The sequence below is a fragment of the Astatotilapia calliptera genome, chromosome 23 (assembly GCF_964374335.1).
Source record: "Astatotilapia calliptera chromosome 23, fAstCal68.1, whole genome shotgun sequence".
Taxonomy (NCBI): domain Eukaryota; kingdom Metazoa; phylum Chordata; class Actinopteri; order Cichliformes; family Cichlidae; genus Astatotilapia; species Astatotilapia calliptera.
In genome coordinates, this window is record NC_137443.1 from 7,052,960 (window position 1) to 7,073,147 (window position 20,188).

At 42.1% G+C, this 20,188-nt stretch overlaps 1 protein-coding gene across 2 annotated transcripts; it reads right to left on the minus strand.

The window, feature by feature from the left end:
• Positions 1–1,195: 1,195 nt before the first annotated feature.
• LOC113016791 (uncharacterized) lies at positions 1,196–5,506 on the minus strand. Of its 2 annotated transcripts, none has more exons than XM_026159921.2 (5): positions 5,342–5,506; positions 4,290–4,330; positions 4,121–4,195; positions 3,848–4,037; positions 1,196–1,733 (listed from the first exon to the last, which is right to left on the minus strand). In XM_026159921.2, the coding sequence occupies exons 1-5, from the start codon at positions 5,406–5,408 to the stop codon at positions 1,246–1,248; spliced, it is 861 nt and encodes a 286-aa protein (XP_026015706.1). In that variant the 5' UTR covers positions 5,409–5,506; the 3' UTR covers positions 1,196–1,245. The 2 variants fall into 2 exon arrangements, with proteins under 2 accessions (XP_026015706.1, XP_080153165.1); XM_080297039.1 differs by having other exon boundaries at positions 4,290–4,367; positions 5,342–5,486.
• Between the last annotated feature and the right edge of the window lie 14,682 nt (positions 5,507–20,188).

A 20,188-nucleotide genomic window follows, 5' to 3' on the forward strand; every position in this document is an offset into this window, starting at 1 on the left:
CAGAGTATTCTTGGTGGGATGATTGTGCTGCCACATAAAAGAACGCACATCTCTGCACTGGCTTTCCTGCCGTCTGCTTGTGAAGACTTGACAGCAACGATACTTCAGAGGTGAGACTCAACCCCAACCAATACCTCAGAGATGGGCTTCCAGGAAAGCTGAGCACACACCGCTTCCCTCCCTGCTCAATGCATTGTTAATAGCGTTGTGGTCTTACTGACATTTTGGGTTGGTTTCCTAGGATATGGAGCAAATGCGCCTGCCATCTCATAGTTGTGGGTGCAGCAGTTTCCATTACCTATTATCTTTCAATCACAAAATTCTGCTTACAAGCACAAGTAACCCCTATTAGTGGGCTCTTGGGACAAAAAAAAGTGTCTTTCGAGTTTCGACCTTGCAGCTGTGAGAGCTGCAAGACATTTAGAACTGCATCGAAGCAAACGATTTACATCAGCTGTGAATTTAACTAATAACGCCCATTGTCTAGATTCTGTAGTCTTTATCTTTTTTTGGTATTGGTATATTTTAATCAGTTCGGTGCAAGTCCTCAGTCCTGTCCACAACTGTTTCATTTTTCCAAGTTCATGCAGAGACAGTGGGAACTCCACCATAAAGTGTGCAATAGGTTCGAAGTAAAATGGCAACTACGTCACACTTAACCATAAATTGCACAGACTGCATTTAGTCTACAAGCTGATGTATCTGTTTCCCAGAAGTGTCATGCTGAAAGCGGTCCTCGCAGCAACAGTAGCAACAGCTTTAGCAGCAAAGAATGGGTTAGGTGGGAGGGTGGGGTTTTGGGGTCTAACCAGGCCGTCTACGCGGCTGCTCCAGTTAATATAACCTGAAAGAGAAGACTAAAATGAATCACTGAATCAGCAAGTGACTCTATCAATTAGTTGTCTTCTCACACATTCTTCTTCTGTTGCATAATGGAAGTTGATGTGGTCAGGATGACTGACTTTGCTCAGAAGTGCCTGAAAATGACAATGAACTTCTCTACCTGAAATCAACGACATTACTCATCCTCTTTGGAAACATGCAATTTCCTTACACAGCAGGTTTTGTAACTTTGTCCTAAAATACTTCATAGTTTTCATAAATGAAGCTATTGTTATGACATTATATGACAAGAGACATTTATATGCCAATATAAACTTTGGATGGATGTGCTAAATGAACACAGGAGATGAAAGAGTTTTCAATAAACCATTGTATTATAAAATATGTAATATAAAAAACAAGTTATGTGTCAGAGTCATCATCAGAAGAAGAATAACAGTCTAGTCCCAAGACATGACCAGTCCTTTCCTCCATTGTCTCAATGTTGGATGACTTCCCAGGTATCCTCCCTGCTGCTCCACAGTTTGAGTTATTCTCTTGGAAGGCAGCTTTCTGCCCAACAGTCTCTGATACCCCATCTTTGCTTTTCTCTGAATATATTTGTCTTGAATGGGAATTATTAAGATTTGGCAAGCCACACTGCAGGATCCTGGCAAGACTCTGCGTTTGAGAGGAACTAGGCTGAACTGGTGTTCCTCTGAATGAAGCAGCAGCCACTGCCAGCCGAGTTTGATCAAAAGAAAGCGGCTGGTCCTGAACTGCGCACATGGCCTTTGAGGTTTCAGAGACCAGCTTAGTGGGTGCAAAACATCCTGCCATTCTGCTAATAAAGACACTTTCATTTTGCTGACTGCCATCGTTTTGTGAGTCACAGGTCCGAGGGTTTTTAACTGTAAATAAAAATGAACACACGTGAGATATATGTATGACCAATACCACTGTCTTAAAGCAACAACAAAACACACAATGTTAATTTCACAGGATAACAATTTGTGTTAAAGATGATTATGTTTTAATATAATTTTTTTACGCTACATCTGGCAATTTAAAAATTGTGTTGTTACTGATATAACTGTTTGTTCTAATTTTTATATTATTATTTTTTTTCCAGGTGGTCTCAAAAATATTATAGAATATTTTACTGAGTATCAATATGACAGATTGAAATGCATTATGTAGCATGAACGTAATGATGCATTAACCTTCTCTTTCATGGCGTGCATTTTTAATTTCTCTTTGCTATTTGGGCTGATTGGGACCTGATAAAAAAAACAAAAAAACAAAACAAAGAACTGACTTTTTACCTGACTTTGCTCTACAAGGGCCTGATATCCACATGAGGACATTTGTTTTAAAATTTGATAGAACAGTGGCAGCATAATGTCCTTGTAGAGCCAAATTTAGTACTGTGGTCTAGACCAGCAGTCCCCAACCCCCGGGCCTCGGACCGGTACCGGGCCGTGAGAGTTGAGGCTCAGGAGTGAAATGTGCGGTTTTCAGGGTTTTTATCGGTTTTCAGCGTTATTTTGTTATCTTTTTGATCGTTAACTCGGTTTTCCTGGGTCTTTTCACGTGTGTTATGAATAAATCTTCTTTTTTTCGGTACCGGTACTAGTTTTATTTTGTTGTATTTATCCGCGACACATTAAAGACCGGTCCGTGAAAATATTGTCGGGCATAAACCGGTCCGTGGTGCAAAAAAGGTTGGAGACCGCTGGTCTAGACAACCCAAAATGTGATGTCCACATATGTGGACACCAGGTCCTAGGAGGTTAATATTTACAAGGTAAACACCTTACATTAGTCAAATGTAATGTCAGCTCAAAATAAAAAAAAGATGTATATGCTAACTCACAGATTCTATATTGTTTAGTAAAGTCTTGTTACAAGGCCTTGCGTTACAGTTGTGGTCTGCAGTTTCCATCCAGTCATCATGAGCATGAATGTAAGGATAGTTGTAGGCTCTTCATGATTTCCTTGAATTGTTTTTTTTTTCCAGAGAAGATTAATTATGTAACATTAAAATTAAATGACTTTAAAAAACAGGAATTGGGGCGCAGAAGTTTAAATTATCACTTATTCTAATTATTATTATTGAATTTCTCTAATTCACACAAGATCAAAATTTAGGATGAAATATATAATTTGATAACTCTCGCTGGATGTTTTACCACTGTTCTTGGCAAAATTACTAGAGTTCATTTAAATTGGTTATTTTCATGTCACAGACCTGGTTATTCAATAGGATTGAGGCTGTGGCTTTGGCAAAGCCATTCCAGGATCTAAACACATCAAAAAACATGTGGACACTCGTGTCCATGTTTCAACCATTTGGCTGTTAAACTGAAGGGAAGTTGTAGAAGTTGAATGTAGTCCCCTTTCATTATATCGTCTACTTTGTGTAATGTACCTGTACCACTGACAGCAAAATGGCCCCACAGCTTCATGCTACCACCATTACCAGATTTACCTGAAGGTGCATATACTTTTGACCCTCTGAAAAGAAAATTCAAAATAAACTCATCCTGGAAAAAGAACTGTTCAAAGAAATCATGAAAAATTGCCATTCATGGTATTGATGGTACCATTCATTCCTCTTATTCATGCCCATGTTGAGTGTATACAAACAACTAAGTGTTTTCACCGTCAACATCTTGGAGTTTTGAAACCTGATGCCACGAGCTGGTGATGGATCTGAATGCGAAACTCAAAGAACACACTCACCAGCTCAGCTTGCCCTGGTCTATCCTGCTTTCTGAAACTAATAATGGCCATCATTTACAAATATTTTATTCAGTATGAACTAAAAGTAGCAAAGTTGTTACTTAGGAGTCACTTAAGCTTTAGCTTCACTTTTCAGACTTGGAAATTATGTATATGGTTTATCTTATTTCCACATTACACATTCAGACTGTATTTTTTGTGACATTCTAAGATGAAATATTCTCATAAGTCAAAAAGAAAAACTATTAGTTTCACTCAAAGCAGAAGATTAACTTCTTACCAATTGCTGGAGAATCTTGCATATCTGCTCTTCGTTTGCAATAAGCTCGAGGAGTCCATGGCTTGTGTTTACAAGATGGATCAAGAACTCGTAGTTTGGCAATGAAGCGTTTGTACTCTTTCTCTAAGGCCTCAATGTGCAGCTGAAACTCTCCTATCTTCCTCTCCGGGTAATGAGAAAGTTGTGATTGCTGGAAAAACAACAAGAACTTGGTAAAGTATAAATAAATAAATAATAAAATAAACCCAATCTTGCTTTGTTACAAACACTCACCTGTAGATAATACTCAATTTCATTCTTGATGCTGGGGATCCACTTTTTCACAGCAGCAGCTGAATTAAGAGTAGACTGTGAAAGGAAATGGCTTGATGAAATTAGCCAGTTAAGTGAATTATGGTGACAATTTCATGACTTTTGTGTGTTTTGTTTGCTTCTTCATTACCAGCTTTGGTCGACGCTCGTGAATATCTCTGAGGCGTCCCTCTGTAAAGGAAAAGAAACCAGTGTAGCCAAAGTCCATCTAGAACATAAGTGAGCCCCCCAGCGAGGTGCAATACCATCTTAGATAAAGTGCACAAAGTGCCAGTGAATATCTTCATCAAAACATGGTCAAAGGTCACAAGGAAGATATTACTAATAACATAGATAAATTAACTAACGAACAAAAAAATCCTGCTAAATATTCTTTTCAGTAGCACAACAGTTACTTGCCTTGAGATTCTTAGCATAATGTTGCCTCTTATTAATTATTTTGTTTTCCTGCAGAATAGCCCGCAGGCCATATTTTATGTGTCTGTAATCTAGAAACATGTCTAACCACTCAGGCATCTTGGTCGACCTAAAGGCAGTTATTTGGGCAGTTATTCTGCAGCCTTATGAAAATGACCTTAAATTTCATTAGCCATCTGGGCATGAAATATTTATTTACAGATTCACTTGATGAAAATGCTTCTAGTATCATCCACCTAACTTTATAGATAGATATAGATAAAAGTTACTCCCCTCTTGTTTTATATCTGGGGAAGTTTCTGATTAAGAAGTACTTACTTGTCCCTACTGGGAAATCATCCACAATCACCTTAAAGCTTTTATGTAACAGTCATCTTACTCTTCTTTTTTCTATTTTCTAACATAACAACAGGTAAAAATGCAAACTTATATTTTAGTTGCTTTTGTCTCTGGTTATCTCTGGGTTTCAGAAGGGATCGCTTATGGTCGGATATGCGTTTTCACGTGGGCTAAAGCCTGTGTATTAAACCAAGTGAATATGTGAGAATGAGAGACAGTGGACAAATAATGCTATGTAGTCCAGCAAAACTCCTACTTTTTGAGCTTTGGTGAGTGTGTAAACTACAAGATTTCAATGTATGTTTTTAATTGGACTAGCAGCTGAGGGTTAGCACTACTGTAGTTAACAGGCAGAGCTAGCTGCCCCCAAAGCGGCTTGTTTTTATCAACTGAATGCATATCGCACTAAACGTATTACCCGCTTACCCTCTCTCTCTTTCTGGAGCCACAGTCTGTTCAGTCTGCCCTGCTGTTTTTCCTCATTTCTCGCCATTTCCACTTCGTCCACAAAAACCGCTGCGAATAAGGAAAAACAATATCACGTGACACACAACAGCCCTCACGTGATCTCAACCAACATAACGCGAGAGCAGCAGTTAAAATCGCAAAATACATGCAATCCCTCGTAAAACCAAACCCAAAATGTTTGTTTTGTGGTTCGTTGGTAAGCGAACGAAATGAAATGTAATATATGGGTTAAAGCGTGCAAACCAAGTGCATTTCTTTTTCTTTTTATTATTATTATATTATTATTTTTTTTAAATATTATTATTATTATATTTTTTAATCTATTACCTGCAAAGGAGCAGGAAATCCGAATATTCAAGCAGAATCTGTGTAGAAAATAGTGTACATAACAATCGCCCCTGTTACAGATTTATTACATGCAAAGTTGTTAGACATGATTAGATATGTTTTGTGCTGGATAATTATTTAAAAAAACAGACATTACTTAAAAATATCTAATAATACTTAAGTAGCTTTAAAAAGTTCGGGCGATTTAAAATATAATTAAGCTACTTAAATGTAGAATTGCACTTTTCATAATCACAGACGTTATACATATTCTTAAATGGAAATTATTCATTCATATATGTGCATATCAATTTAATGCAGCCGCTGATTAGTTTACTTACTCATGTACTGATGAGTAAATGTATCTATAACAATTAAGTTGACATATCTGCAACAAAATGTAAACAATCATTTATACTGTTTATTTTATTTCAAGCAACTAAGATGTTCAAATGAATTATATGGAGTAGAAAGAACAACATTTTCATCCAAAATATAGAACAGGGAAAGTAACAAGAAGCCCCTTTAAAAAAAGACAGTAGCGCAACATTGAAATACTAATATAAATTACATTAAACCTGTACTTCAGTAAGGTATTTGAGTAAATGTACGTTAAGTTACATTCCTAATCGCTGTCATTGATATCCAGTGACGTTTACCACTGTAAGATTAACAGCACTCTAGTCCAGCCTAGTCAAGCACAACAACTACTGGCAATATTTGGGTAACAAAATACATCCTCAAACATATTCTTTAAATTTGTTATTTACATATTTCTTCACAAGCCTTGACATGATAACAGTCTAGCCTATGGGTGTGCAATCTGCTCCATATATGGTGGCCTCCATAATGTTTAGGATAAAGTCACATTTCTATAGTTTTGCCTCTGAAGTGCAGATTTTCAAATGTAATTCAAGGGTTTTTACATAAATCGTGCATGAACCAGAATTACAGCCATTTTTATAAACAGTCCCCCATTTTCAGAGGCTCAAAATGAATAGGAAAATTGACTGACCAAGAGGTTTCATGGTCAAGTGAAACCTGTTTCACTGTTATTTCATGACAAACAAAGCAGACATACATCTCAGCAACACCAAAAGGCCAGAAAGATCACAGAAAACAGAGAAGTGAATAATTTTGTATTATAAATTATTTCCATAGTTAAGAATAACAGCTTTGCAATATCTAACCAAGTCCAGAACTGTCAAGAGACATAAACCATGAAAGGAAATACTGAGAGTGCAAACCACTGATTACACTCAGGAACATAAAGGTCACATTTGAGTTTTCCAAAAAACATCTAAAGACGCCTGCTTAGTTCTGTTTAAAAAAATTCTTTGGAAAGTTGAAACCAAGTTGAACTTGTGCCAGAATGGGAGGAGACAAATATGCTCATGAACCAAATTGCATTATCTTTCAAACATTGTGGACTTCAAGTAGTCATTGACTGCAAAGGGGTTTTTTTTATCCAAGTATTAAAAAGAGTCTATAGTTTTTACATATATTTTAGTTTGTCCTATTAATTTTGAGCCTCTATAAATGGGGCACTGTGTATAAAAATGACTGTAAATCTTAAATGGTTCATACAAAAAAATTTAACACCTCGAATTAAAGTTGAACATCTGCACTTGAATCAAATATTGATTGTTTGATTTGAATTGAATTTGATTTAAAAGTTGTATCCAAACTTTATGGATGACACTCATTTGGGAGTTTTTTGGAACCTATATTGACTGAAAAATGGCAGTGTGCGGCCACTGAACCTATAGTTTAATTATAAATTTGTTTAAAAAAGGAGCCGTATCAGACTCGATGACTTTATAAAGCTTTTCAACATATTTTATTTACACTTTCCTCACAGTTGCTGTACACACAGTTAGATGCCGCTCTCCCACTGCCAGCCACACAACTCCACAACAACAACGACATAGGACCCCAGTCAGTCTTTTAACCCGGCGAGGCGTGATTGCGGATGCCGTTGCAGATGCGTTCGCCTACCCTGTAGCGACACCACCGACCACGACCCGCCACACCGACACTTTCATCGCGCAGCTGGGGTGAAGAAATATAGAAATAAAAAGAAGAATCTGTGAATTCTTTCAGTGAATCAGATTATAGAACTAGTCCAGGCAGTAAAAATGCATTTAAGCTTTTACATTTCCAATATACCCACTTGATGAGACCTGATATTACCTAAACGTTAGGAAAATTTAGTCTAGTTCTTTGAGGACAGAGCAGTTGACCTCTATCTAATTTGCATTGATCTATATTTTGTGTTAGTAAACTTGTAAAACAGGAGCGATGTCATTTAGTTTTACCCAGTGTAGCAGATGGTGTGAGGGATAGCTGAGCAGTGGAAGCACAGATGAAAGGGCCTAAAGATAAAAGGCCAAAACTAAATACAGCAACTAGGAAAATCGTTCAGGCCCAGTTTATTAGTTTATTTTGATGACTACTAATGACGCTCAAGAGGAGTTGAAGTTCTTGCCTAAATAGTCCAGGAAGGACTCTTCCTATTCCTTGAGACCAAGTAACCATAAAGTAAAGTCCTGTGCATAAGTCTTGAGTCACATCTATCTCTCTCTCTCTCTCTCTCTCTCTCTCTCTCTCTCTCTTTTTTAATTAAAAAAAATTGTTTCCAATGATTCAGTTTTTCTTGTAAAATTTTCAAGTGCTCTTTTTATGTCTACTTTTCCCTCATTTTTGGCCCATTTTCAGATGATTTTTTTGGAACCACTTTACATTGACCTTTGGGTCATTCATCATGAACAATGCACATAACTCAAGGGATGAACCAGTGTTGTGTCTACACATAATAGAAAACCTAGTAAAGAATCAATTTTCAATTGTATGATTTGCCACTCTTTTTTTTTTTTTTTAGCAATTAGACTCTATATGGAATCCTTACGTTGGGTGAGTGCTGAGTGTTTGTATATGTGTGCATGAGGGTGGGAATGCATGTTTGTGTCTGTGTGTGCCTGTTTGTCTGTGTCTATATGTCAGGTCGGGTCTTAGACTCCACCTCTCTGGGAACTCCCAGGCCCTCCAAGGCCTATCTCCCCTCACCACACTCCCTGCTGGTGACTGATGCCCTCAGGGGTCGGTGTGTTGGTGGTTCTTGGTGTCCGGGGCTGGGCACTCAGGTATGTACCAGCTCACTCCCGATGGCTACCTGGCGGGGCCTGGCGCCTGTTGCTCGGTCAGGCCTCCTCCGGGGTGCGGGGGGCCCTCGGGCCTCCGGCCTCTGGGCCTGCGGATCGGTTCACTCTGGCACAGCTGGCTGCCGGCAGAGCCGGCGGGCATGCCAGTGCAGCCCCCTCTAGCTTCTGCTCGGTGGCTACTGGGTTACACCTCGTCTGGGGATCCTCAGCCCTTCCCATGAGGGTGGCACGGATGCCCCTCCGGTGGTCCTTCTTGGGCTCTCGCACTCTGAGGCCTCTGGATGTCTGGGGCCTGGATCTCCTCCATGCCTGCTTCATGCCCTAGGGGACGGGGCTATGGCTCGCTACATCCTCTTGCAGACCATTACATGTGGAAACCATTTGAATACAAGCGCACAGGTATGCACACGGGTGTTCACTGCTCGTAGACTTAAATGACACCTTTCTTGGCTGCTACTTCAAAGCACATTGTGCGCTGTCTGTCCTGCGTGCTGCACAACAACATTGAATATTTAGTATTTACTGCTGTTTACACTTAGCTAGATTAATGCGATGGTGTTGTGTTTAGTATATTGCTTTGTTTTTTTTTTAACTTGTTCTCTATTCTTCTTCTCTCAACAGGTGATCCAGGAGATTTTTTTTCTCCCCCCTTTCTCACTGTCCCTCTCCCCTTCTGTTTTTCCTTTCCTTCCTCTTTCTTTCTCCCTTTCCTATCCCTCACTCATGTCTGTCCCATCTGTAACATCTGAAAATAAAATATAATAAATAATAAAAACAAAGGTCGATCAAATGGACCAATACGGCAATGCCACGATGATCCATTTGGCAAAATAAATCCATTGGGTATCCTTGTTGGTCTTCAGACAACAATTCTGATGGCTAAAGAACCAAATGGGACAGGCAAAAAAAAAAAAAAAAAAAAAGACTATATGGAATTATTGTTGATCGTCAGATCAGTCTTTTGACCTTGAAGGAGAGGTCAAAGGTTAAATGGAACACAAGCTTTTACATTTGATGTTGTACTTTCTATATGTTAATATTGTGATGTGAGAGTGGCTATAAAACTGACATTTTCTGAATCTCTGAAAAAATCTCTAAAGAGTATACTGATTTAATTGTGTTTTTGTTTTTTTTTTGGACACATTTTCAGTGAATTATTTTAGTTCACTAGTTCCAGGAGGTCAAAGTTCAGACTTGTGATGTCATCAGTAAGTGCAAGAAGGAAAAAAGTAAACAGCGTGTGGAACGTGACAGCATGGGTTGCTGATGATATGCTATGCTGCCTGTAAACTCCAAACCTGAACTGAGGAAAATAAAGTTGCCAAAAGGAGAACGGAGCCATGTCTGTCTGAGGGTGCAACATTAACAATACGCATCACACTTGTGAATGTGAGAACTGAGAAACTTCACAGACATCTTGTGACTTAAAAGGCTTTTTGTAAAATTTCAACCAACAAATCATTAAGTTGACCTTGCAGACTCCGGTGGATGTAAGCCAAGTTTTAATGGATTGTTAACACAACCCCACTATAAACACCCAAAAAGTTTAATCACAGTTCACTCAAATCTATCTTGTTTATAGATGGAATGATGACACGCATTTGTGCTCATGTAACAGAGTCATAAATAACATTGTTATAATTACACAAAATGTGTTCTAAACCCCCGAACTTCTCCTTTTATACCTGACTTTTAGGACCTCCAAGCCTGTAGTTGTGTTCATTATCAGTTAGAGCCCCTCCTCATTCTTTTCTTCTTCTTTGGTGCAATACTATAAATACAGTGTACCCCTTTTGCCTCTGCCCTTTTTCTACAATTCCCCTGTGGGAGAGGAGCTGGAGTAGGCAAATTATTTACTTGGAGGTCTTTCTTTCTTTTACCTTTTTTATCAGACACAACGCAGAATCACACCGGTTACACTTGGTGCCGCTGACCCGTCACATCGCCAATCCGCGATCCACCCCTCCTCCTTCTGCTGCCGCTGTTTTCCCGCCTCCTCTCTGCAGCTGTTTGCCACAATCCTGTGCCCTGCGCTTTGACTCACAGGTTTTTATATCGCGTGTGTGATCGATGCCCCGTAATTTGGCTTGCAGGCATCTCTGTCACGTGTGAACTTAAAGGGCAAATACGTAGGTGATCATTTCTGTCACTGTTTCATATTGTTGCCTCAAATTATACAGGCACGGATTGTAATTTTTTTTCTCTGTTGATATTGGCTTTTACAGCCTGTTTTAATTGAGAGGAGAAAACAACATTTTATTTTCTATGGTGTTTTGATTCTTTGATGTTTTTTTTCTTCTCCCCACATTTCATTGTTTTGTGAAGTTTTGCATAATTGTGTGTGGGGGTTAGGCTCGTTTTTTTTGCTGTTGAACAGTGATATCTCACTTGGGCCAACATGTTAAGTGAGGAAACTGTGGATAGCGCTTTGCCTGATCTGTTCTCTGCGGGGAGTAATATGACCTTTGGTTTGGGGAGGGGTCATCAGATTGCTCCAAAGTTTTTTGGGAGGGGTAGGCCAGTAGTCCCGGGTATTGGTGCCCACACTGTAGACCAGCCAGTGATGCACTCACCATTAATGCCAGCAGCTAGCTCCACACCAGCTGCTTGCGAACGCCAAACACACACCCAGGCTGTCACTAGTGACATGTTGAGCAGCTTGATCACTGACTTAGCAAAGCAAATTGGGGAAAATATCACATCCTCTCTTAACTCTATGCACCAGCCAGCCCCCACCCAGCCACAGTCTCCCCAGAATGTGCCCTCGAGCTGCAATGACCAGTCCCAGCTGAAGGTTGTTGTTCAGTCAGACACCAAAGCTCCACCATACTTCAAGGGTGACAACACAGATCTATTTCCCATCGGTGAATGGGAGGACATGATGAGATGTTATCTGCACAGAATCAGCTGTGACACAGATGAAGAAATGTTTGCCATATTAATGTCTAGACTAACTGGCAAAGCCAGAGATGTGGTCAAGGTGTCACTTCGTTGCCGCCCTGAGTTGAATCGGAATGATCCTATTACTGCTGTGTTTGACATACTGAGGTCTAACTTCAGCGACTTGACATATTCCAGCCTGCCCATGAAAGATTTCTACAGTACTGTGCCACGTCCAGGTGAGAACGCCATGGATTACTGGATCCGGTTGAACAAGTCTATTGATGCTGCTGATGAGTGTCTCCGCAGGCGCGGCAAGATGGTAGAGGACCCCAGTAGTGAGGTTGTTTCGATATTCATTAATCACTGTCCTGACCACAGTCTTACGTTGTCTTTTCAACTGAAGGCCCCTGAGGAGTGGACTGCAGCTGAGGTTCAGAGCCGTCTGGACAACTATGTGAGGAAAATGAGACAGTCTAGTGTTTTGTCTCATAATACAGCAAGTCTGTCCATCCCGCATCAGAGCCCTGTCGCTGTTAACAGCCAGCCCCACTCCAGCGGTGCTCAAGCAGTCCCAGTAACACATGAGCCAGCCTCGTATCCTATGCCCTCTGTTCCCTCTGCAGCCACATGTCAGCCTCTCTCTTCTGATGGCATGGTAAGTGTGCAGCAGCCCTCTGCTTGTCCTCCTTTGACTCTACATGTCATGCCCCCATCTTTGCCAGTTTCTGGCCCTCCTCCAGCTGAGCCAGGTGTTCAACAGATGGTAGCACTGTTTGACAAGGTTCTGTCCATGTGCACTGCATCACTAGCCACTGGTCCTAGGTGCCCACAACCCACAGGTCATTCCCATGGGCACCGCAATGCTCATCGTGCTTCGTGCAGAGTGTGTGGCTCACATGAACACACAACCCATGTGCATTGTAGGCTGTACAAGCTATGCCACAGCTGCTTTGACCCTGGACACATGAGGCGTGAATGCCCACAGTTGCACCAGAAACCAAGCGTTTCAGTCCCTCCTCCCACCGATGCTGCTTTAAACTAGCCAGCCCATGTAACGAGAGGGGTAGCATGGGCAGTGTTGATGAAACCCTCAGAAATGCAACAGACCCAGAAGCCATATATGTTAACTGCTGTAGTAGCCTCTCTGATGAGAAGACTGTTATTATGGGTTCACAAAGAGTTGGCAGGGCTAGTGAGTTGTTTTACACTCCAGTGTCGGTCAGTGGCCGGTGTTCCCTGACAAGCATGCTTGATTCAGGAAGTATGTCATGCACACTAAGTGAAGAGGCTGATAGCAAGCTAAGAGCCGCTGGTGTTGCTCTGATTCCGCAGCATATCCCTGAAAATGTGGTGCTGGTTGGTTGCGGTGGCCTTCTCACACAACCGAAATGCATCTATGATTTGGACATTGAAGTATATGGGACTAGGTTTCTTGTACCAACATTTGTGGTTCCTGGGCAAAAAGATGAGCTCATCGTGGGGAGCAATGTGATCCGGCCCATCATTCAGAAGATGAAGGCTGATACAAAGTACTGGGAGCTTATTAACTCCAATTACACTGGCACTGATTGTGAAGACTTCCTGCAGTTGCTGAGCTGTATCTCACGGTGGTCTGCTCCTGTGTTGCCAGATAAAGTAGGTACAGTCAGGTTGCGGAAGAGTGTCACTCTCCTGCCACAAAAAGAATATGTAGTTTGGGGAAAGCTGCCACCACCTGCCCTCGTGTCTCCAGGAAGTACTGTCGTTGTGGAACCCACGTCAGCCCGTTCCACTCCAAAGAACATAATGGTGGGGCGCATTATAACACCCATGTGGGGAGATCGTTGGGTCCCTATGAAAGTCCTTAACCCAACAGAGAGCCCTGTGACACTTCGTCGCAATGCTAAGATTGCGGATGTCTTTCCTTGTATTGCTGTGGAGGACCTGCCCATCACTCAAGGTCTCTGCGAGACTCTGACTGACCAGCATACCAGTTTTCCCCCCTCATCAGACTCTGTGCCTGACTCTGCACAGCTACTCAAAGATGCTGGGTTGGCTGACATTGATATTGAGGGCTGTGAAGTGTCAGATGGGTGGAAGAGGAAATTGGTGGAGCTTGTGTTGACTTACCAAGATGTGTTCTCTAGAGACAAACTGGACTGTGGTGAGGTGAAAGACTTTGTCCATCGTATCCACCTCACTGACGACCGCCCTTTCAGGCTTCCCTATCGCAGAGTACCCCCGGCTCACTATCACAAGTTGCGAGAGGTGCTGTCAGACATGGAGATGAAAGGCATCATCAGTAAGTCCACCAGCGAATACGCCTCGCCACTGGTAATGGTTTGGAAGAAGTCAGGTGACTTGAGGATATGCACTGACTTCCGCTGGCTCAATGCCAAAACCATTAAGGATGCTCACCCTCTGCCCCATCAGGCTGACTGTCTTGCTGCCCTTGGTGGGAATGCTTTCTTCAGCACCATGGACCTCACATCTGGGTTCTACAACGTTCCCCTCCATGAGTCTGACAGACGGTACACTGCTTTCACTACACCTCTTGGCCTGTATGAGTACAACAGACTTCCCCAGGGTCTATGCAACAGCCCAGCATCTTTCATGCGGATGATGCTCAGCATCTTTGGTGATTTGAACTTTTCCAGCCTCCTGTGTTATCTTGATGACCTGCTGGTGTTTGCGCCTTCAGAAGAGGAGGCCCTAAGACGTCTTGAGATTGTTTTCTCTCGCCTGAGGACCAGCAATCTGAAGCTGGCGCAGAAAAAATGTCACTTTCTCAGACGCTCTGTGAGGTTTTTGGGTCATGTCGTGGATGCTGGTGGTGTCTCGGTTGATCAGGATAAAGTGAGGGTTATCGCCAATTTTCAGAAGACTGACCTTATGGATGGTGACAGTTGCACCCCTTCTCAGAGGAAAGTGAGATCCTTCCTTGGCATGGTGATGTTTTACCAGCATTTTATTCCAGGGTGCTCTCGTATTGCGAAGCCACTCTTTGCTCTAACTGCCGGTCAGAAGAGGACTAAAGGCTGCCATGGGAGTCGGAAACCTGGAACTTTTCGCAAGCTCACCCCTCAAGATTGGACTCCTGCTTGTGAGAAAGCATTTGAGGGACTCAAAGGTGCACTCCTCAGCTGTGCGGTGCTGGCACATCCTGATTTTGAGAGGCCATTCATCCTTTCAACTGACGCTTCCATGGATGGGCTGGGTGCTGTCTTATCCCAGGTGCCAGCTGGTGAGGAGAGAGCAAGACCTATAGCCTTTGCTAGTAAGTCTCTCAGCCGCAGTCAGGCCAAATACCCAGCACACCGGCTCGAATTTTTGGCTCTGAAGTGGGCTGTGTGCGATAAGTTCAGCCACTGGCTCAAGGGTCATCGGTTCACTGTCTGGACTGATAACAATCCTCTCACATACATTCTGACTAAGCCAAAGCTGGATGCCTGTGAACAGCGTTGGGTCTCTAAGCTTGCACCATACTGCTTTGAGATCAAATATGTTCCTGGAAAGCTGAACATTGTGGCAGACACCCTGAGCAGGGAACCGTTTGTGAGGCCGTTGGCCCAGCGGCTCCTGTCGGAGCCCTACTTTGAGCTGCTAGAGCAAGTCAGTGGTGTGAAAGATGCCAGTGTCCAAGATGCCTTCCGTTTGACCTGTCAACCTCAATCGATACGCAGTGCTCCACCCTCTGCTGTGCTTGATGTGTCTCTGTCAACTGATGATGTGTCTTCTCTCATGTCTTCGCTCTGTGAGTGGGAGTCTGCTTCTCGCCAGCGTGCAACATCCCTCGCTGGTCACCTAACCTCCATCAGTCCACCTGACTGTGATGTTACTCATGCGCTGTCCCGTGCTGATCTCCTGTCTCATCAAACAGGGGATCCTGTGATCTCCAGAGTAGCCCGCTATGTTGAGCGTAAGCGCAGACCCTCCAGACGTGAGCACTGTCATGAGAACCAACACACGTTGCGGCTCCTGAAACAATGGGATAAGCTCACATTCCTCAATGGTGTCCTCTACAGAGTCGTGAGGGACCCACTGACCAAACACAAGAGATTCCAGTTTGTGGTACCTGACTCCCTAAAACAAGTGGTGCTGTCTGGCATACACGACAATGCTGGTCATCAAGGTCAACCTCGCACACTCTCCTTGGCTCGTCAGCGTTTTTTCTGGTATGATATGGAGAAGGATGTGCGCGGTCATGTGAGAAATTGCCGCAGGTGTGTTCTCAGCAAGACCCCAGAGCCAGCAGCTAGGGCCCCGTTGGAAAGCATTAAGACCTGTGCTCCACTGGAACTTGTGTGCATTGACTTCTGGTCAGCTGAGGACAGCAACAACAAGTCTGTGGATGTCCTTGTGATTACTGACCACTTCACAAAATTAGCACATGCATTCCAATGCCAGGATCAGACAGCTAAGAGAGTCGCTAAAAAGCTCTGGGATGGATTCTTCTGTGTGTATGGCTTCCCTCAGCGCATTCACTCTGACCAGGGAGCTAGTTTTGAGAGTGAGCTGCTTGCAGAGCTTCTGGTTTTGGGTGGCGTTGCCAAACCCCACACTTCACCATACCACCCCATGGGTAATGGTACCACAGAGAGATTTAATCGCACCCTTGGAAACATGTTACGGTCCCTCCCCCCCAGATGTAAGCAGAAATGGCCGCAGATGATACAGTCCATGACGTTTGTGTATAACTGTACGGCACACGAGACCACCGGCTTTGCGCCATTCTACCTGATGTTTGGGAGGGTGCCAAGGTTGCCAGTTGACCTCATGTTTCGGGATGTCCTTCATGATGACACCATTTGTGACTATGATACCTATGTCAAGTCACTGATGGATGACCTGCGCTCTGCCATGCTCCGAGCCCAGGAACACAGCACAATGGAGCAGAGACACCAGTCTGACCAGTACAACAGAAAAGTGAAGGGTCTGCCTCTTTCACTAGGGGACCAGGTGTTGTTGGCAAACAAGGGAGTCAGAGGAAAAAGGAAGCTCTCTGACAAATGGGAACCTGTTGTGTACACGGTAGTTGACTTGGATCCTGCTCTTCACATCTGCCGTATCAGAGACAAAGAAGGTCATGAGCGTGTGGTGCATCGCAACCTGCTCCTTCAAGTTAACTTTTTGCCCTTGGACACAACACTGAATGACGATGCTGCACATCCTGCTGTGAGCGTTGTCAGTGGCCCCGCTGAGTCTGACCTGGATGGGTCTGTGACATCTTTTGGGGGCACAGGAGCTGTACCTCCTGCCACCTGGACTGTGGATTCCGTCTCCAGCATTGGCGAGTGTGATGACCGCACACTATCATGGATCCATCAGCAATCTGCCGCTGACCCGGTCGAAGATGGCGTTCATGGGACCCCTCCCATAATGGGTGTTTCTGATCTTGGTGGGCTGGCTGGTGATGGAGCCTCCCCAGGCTCCCCTGCTGCTTTCCCGTCCCACACTTTTCATTCTCTTGAACCCAAAAATGTGGACGTGGATCAAGGACTTACCACACGTTTTGGTAGAATCATTAAACCAGTTCGTCGCTTGATTGAATCAATGGCTCAACTTGAAACACTCCTTGGTGTTGAACCTGTTCAAGCAGCGGTTATTGATGTGTGAATTTGCTTATTTCTGTATGTTTTTCATTGCTATTGTTTTTGGGAAAGAATAATACAGGCACAGAGTTCATTGTATTTTGTCAGTCTGTGCAGTCTGATAGTGACGCCCATAGATATTATGGCCTGTTTTGTGTGGTGTAAATGGCACCTCATTTTGTCTATAGAAAGTCCTGGGACCTTGCTAGGCGCCGAGCAGGTCTCAGGTCTCTTATCCTCCTTGGAGGAAGCTATGTTGCTGATCTAATTCATTGTATATGCGATGTGAATTTGTTTGAGGCCACTGTATCTGTTATTGTGGGTTTATATATATATTTTTTTGGTGTACCCTTTAGGATTTTGTGTAATTCTTGGGGGGTGAATGTAACAGAGTCATAAATAACATTGTTATAATTACACAAAATGTGTTCTAAACCCCCAAACTTCTCCTTTTATACCTGACTTTTAGGACCTCCAAGCCTGTAGTTGTGTTCATTATCAGTTAGAGCCCCTCCTCATTCTTTTCTTCTTCTTTGGTGCAATACTATAAATACAGTGTACCCCTTTTGCCTCTGCCCTTTTTCTACAATTCCCCTGTGGGAGAGGAGCTGGAGTAGGCAAATTATTTACTTGGAGGTCTTTCTTTCTTTTACCTTTTTTATCAGACACAACGCAGAATCACACCGGTTACACTCACATGCCTGCAAGCATACGAGCACACATGCATGCAATAAACGCTATCAAAAACATAACCACTCAGCAGAGATAAAAATCCAGCAAAGATCTGACATGAGTCCCGAGAGCTGCATCTGGCTGTTTCATACGGTAAAACATAACCATACAGCAGGGGAAAAAAGCTGCATCTGGCGCTTCAGTTGAACCATCTACACTTTGCCAAGCCTAATCAGACCTCATCATGCGCTTAGTGGAAGAGCAGCTGTCAAAAAACATTCTTGAAGAAGAGAAACAGGGACAAAAGCTCAGGTGTGCAAAATTAAACACAGAATGAGCTAAAAATCACTGGCAAAAAATACTGTCAAATTGAATCCTTATATAATTTGTTATAATTCTATTACTTAACACCAAATAATACAATACATTTTTATGATGAATATTTTAGCATTGTCCTACGATATTTTTGACCCTTGATGGAAAAAAGTACATTTTACACACTTTAACAGTTGTTAGTGCGAAGTTTCGTTGACATTTCTTATTCATATAACAGCGTTGGAAAAGTAACAGTTAGCCTGATGAGAAGGAAGCGCACATTTTTCCTGTTGTCATTAAACCTCAAAAAAAAAAAAAAAATCCCACCCTAGTGCTAATAGGTCTTCAGGGGTTTTGCTGCCAGGACCACAATCACACAGGAAGATCTAAATGACGGTAAATGCAGATAATAATCACCGCTGCACAATCATCTACAACATTTTGCAGCTATACCAAGCTTTTGTAAAGCATTTAAATGCATCAAAATCTGTGTGAGTGAAAGATAATCTAGTGTGTGAAATTACTGTTCTTAGAATTTTCAGGTATTTGTATTTTACTCAGCATTGTATTTTCATAGTTTTTATTTTCTCAGAACTTTCCCCCCAAGTTTTCACACAAATTTCTACTCCTACCATTTGCAAAATAAACTCATTGCTTTAGGTTAAAGACATTTGAGGCAAGTTTATATTTATCATCACTGCAGGCCTTCAAACATCAAAGTGATCTGAGCGTGTATTCTCCATCACTGGAGCTTATCAGACAGAAAGAGATAAAATCATATCGTTTATGCATCATTTATAGCAGTTTTAGAAGTGGAGCGAGTGTAAGAAGTAATGTTTTTAAGTGGCAGGTAATTTTAAAATGCAAAGTTTCTAAAACTTCAACAAAAATCAGCAAAATACAGAAAGTAACTCTATTACAGATCTTTTTGGGTTTGTGCCAAGAATTCATTTGTCAAATCAAATATACGAGCTATCTGTTGTTGTGATCCCTTAAGGGGGAGCAGCTAAAAGAATCTAAGGAGGCAGAAAGTAGAGTAACATAGAAACACTTAAGTAAATTAAACCTTTACTTCAGTAAGATACTCAAGTACATGTACTAAGTTAAATTCCTACCGATCCTCACTATTCCATCCAATGATGTTTGCCAAGATTAACAAGTCCAATGTGTTGGATGAGTTGCTTAACCTAGTCCAACACAATAACAGCAACTGGCAACACAAGTGCCAGGAACCAAGCAATAAGGCATAAAGACAAGGACAAAGGTATAAAAAGTACTTTTTGTAACTTTAATTAAATGAAAAATTATTAACTGTATCACTAAAATCCAAATCTGTATAGAGAAAGTAGATAAAAGTAAATGCTAAATAGGAGAAAACTCAAAATGAGGTCAACTAAATGAAAACCCTACCCTACCAAGGTTAATATAACATAGCTGACTTGCTTACCAGTTAGTGCACAAGGCAACATTGGCTAGCCTACCAGACACAAAAAGGGGGCTGATGGTTACACAAATACCACATAAATCTAGAAACCCTATAACATACGGTAATTCCATCCTAACCCTAACCCTGCCTTAACCTCCTAGGACCTGGCGTCCATATATAGGGACATCACATTTTGGGTTGTCTAGACGACAATACTAAATTTTGCTCTTTCAAATGGCTTTTAAATGAGCCATATTGCTCAAAGGGGCACAATTGTTGTTTTTCCTTTTGTTTTTGCACTCAGGAAAAATGCTGCTGTGTTCAAACACCAAATAAGGAGTTTTGCACATGATTACTCAATTGTGACTTTATAGTGTTCGAACACTATAAAGTCACAACAGCAAAGAGAAATTAAAAATGCATGCCATGAAATAATTTGGGTCTTAGGAGG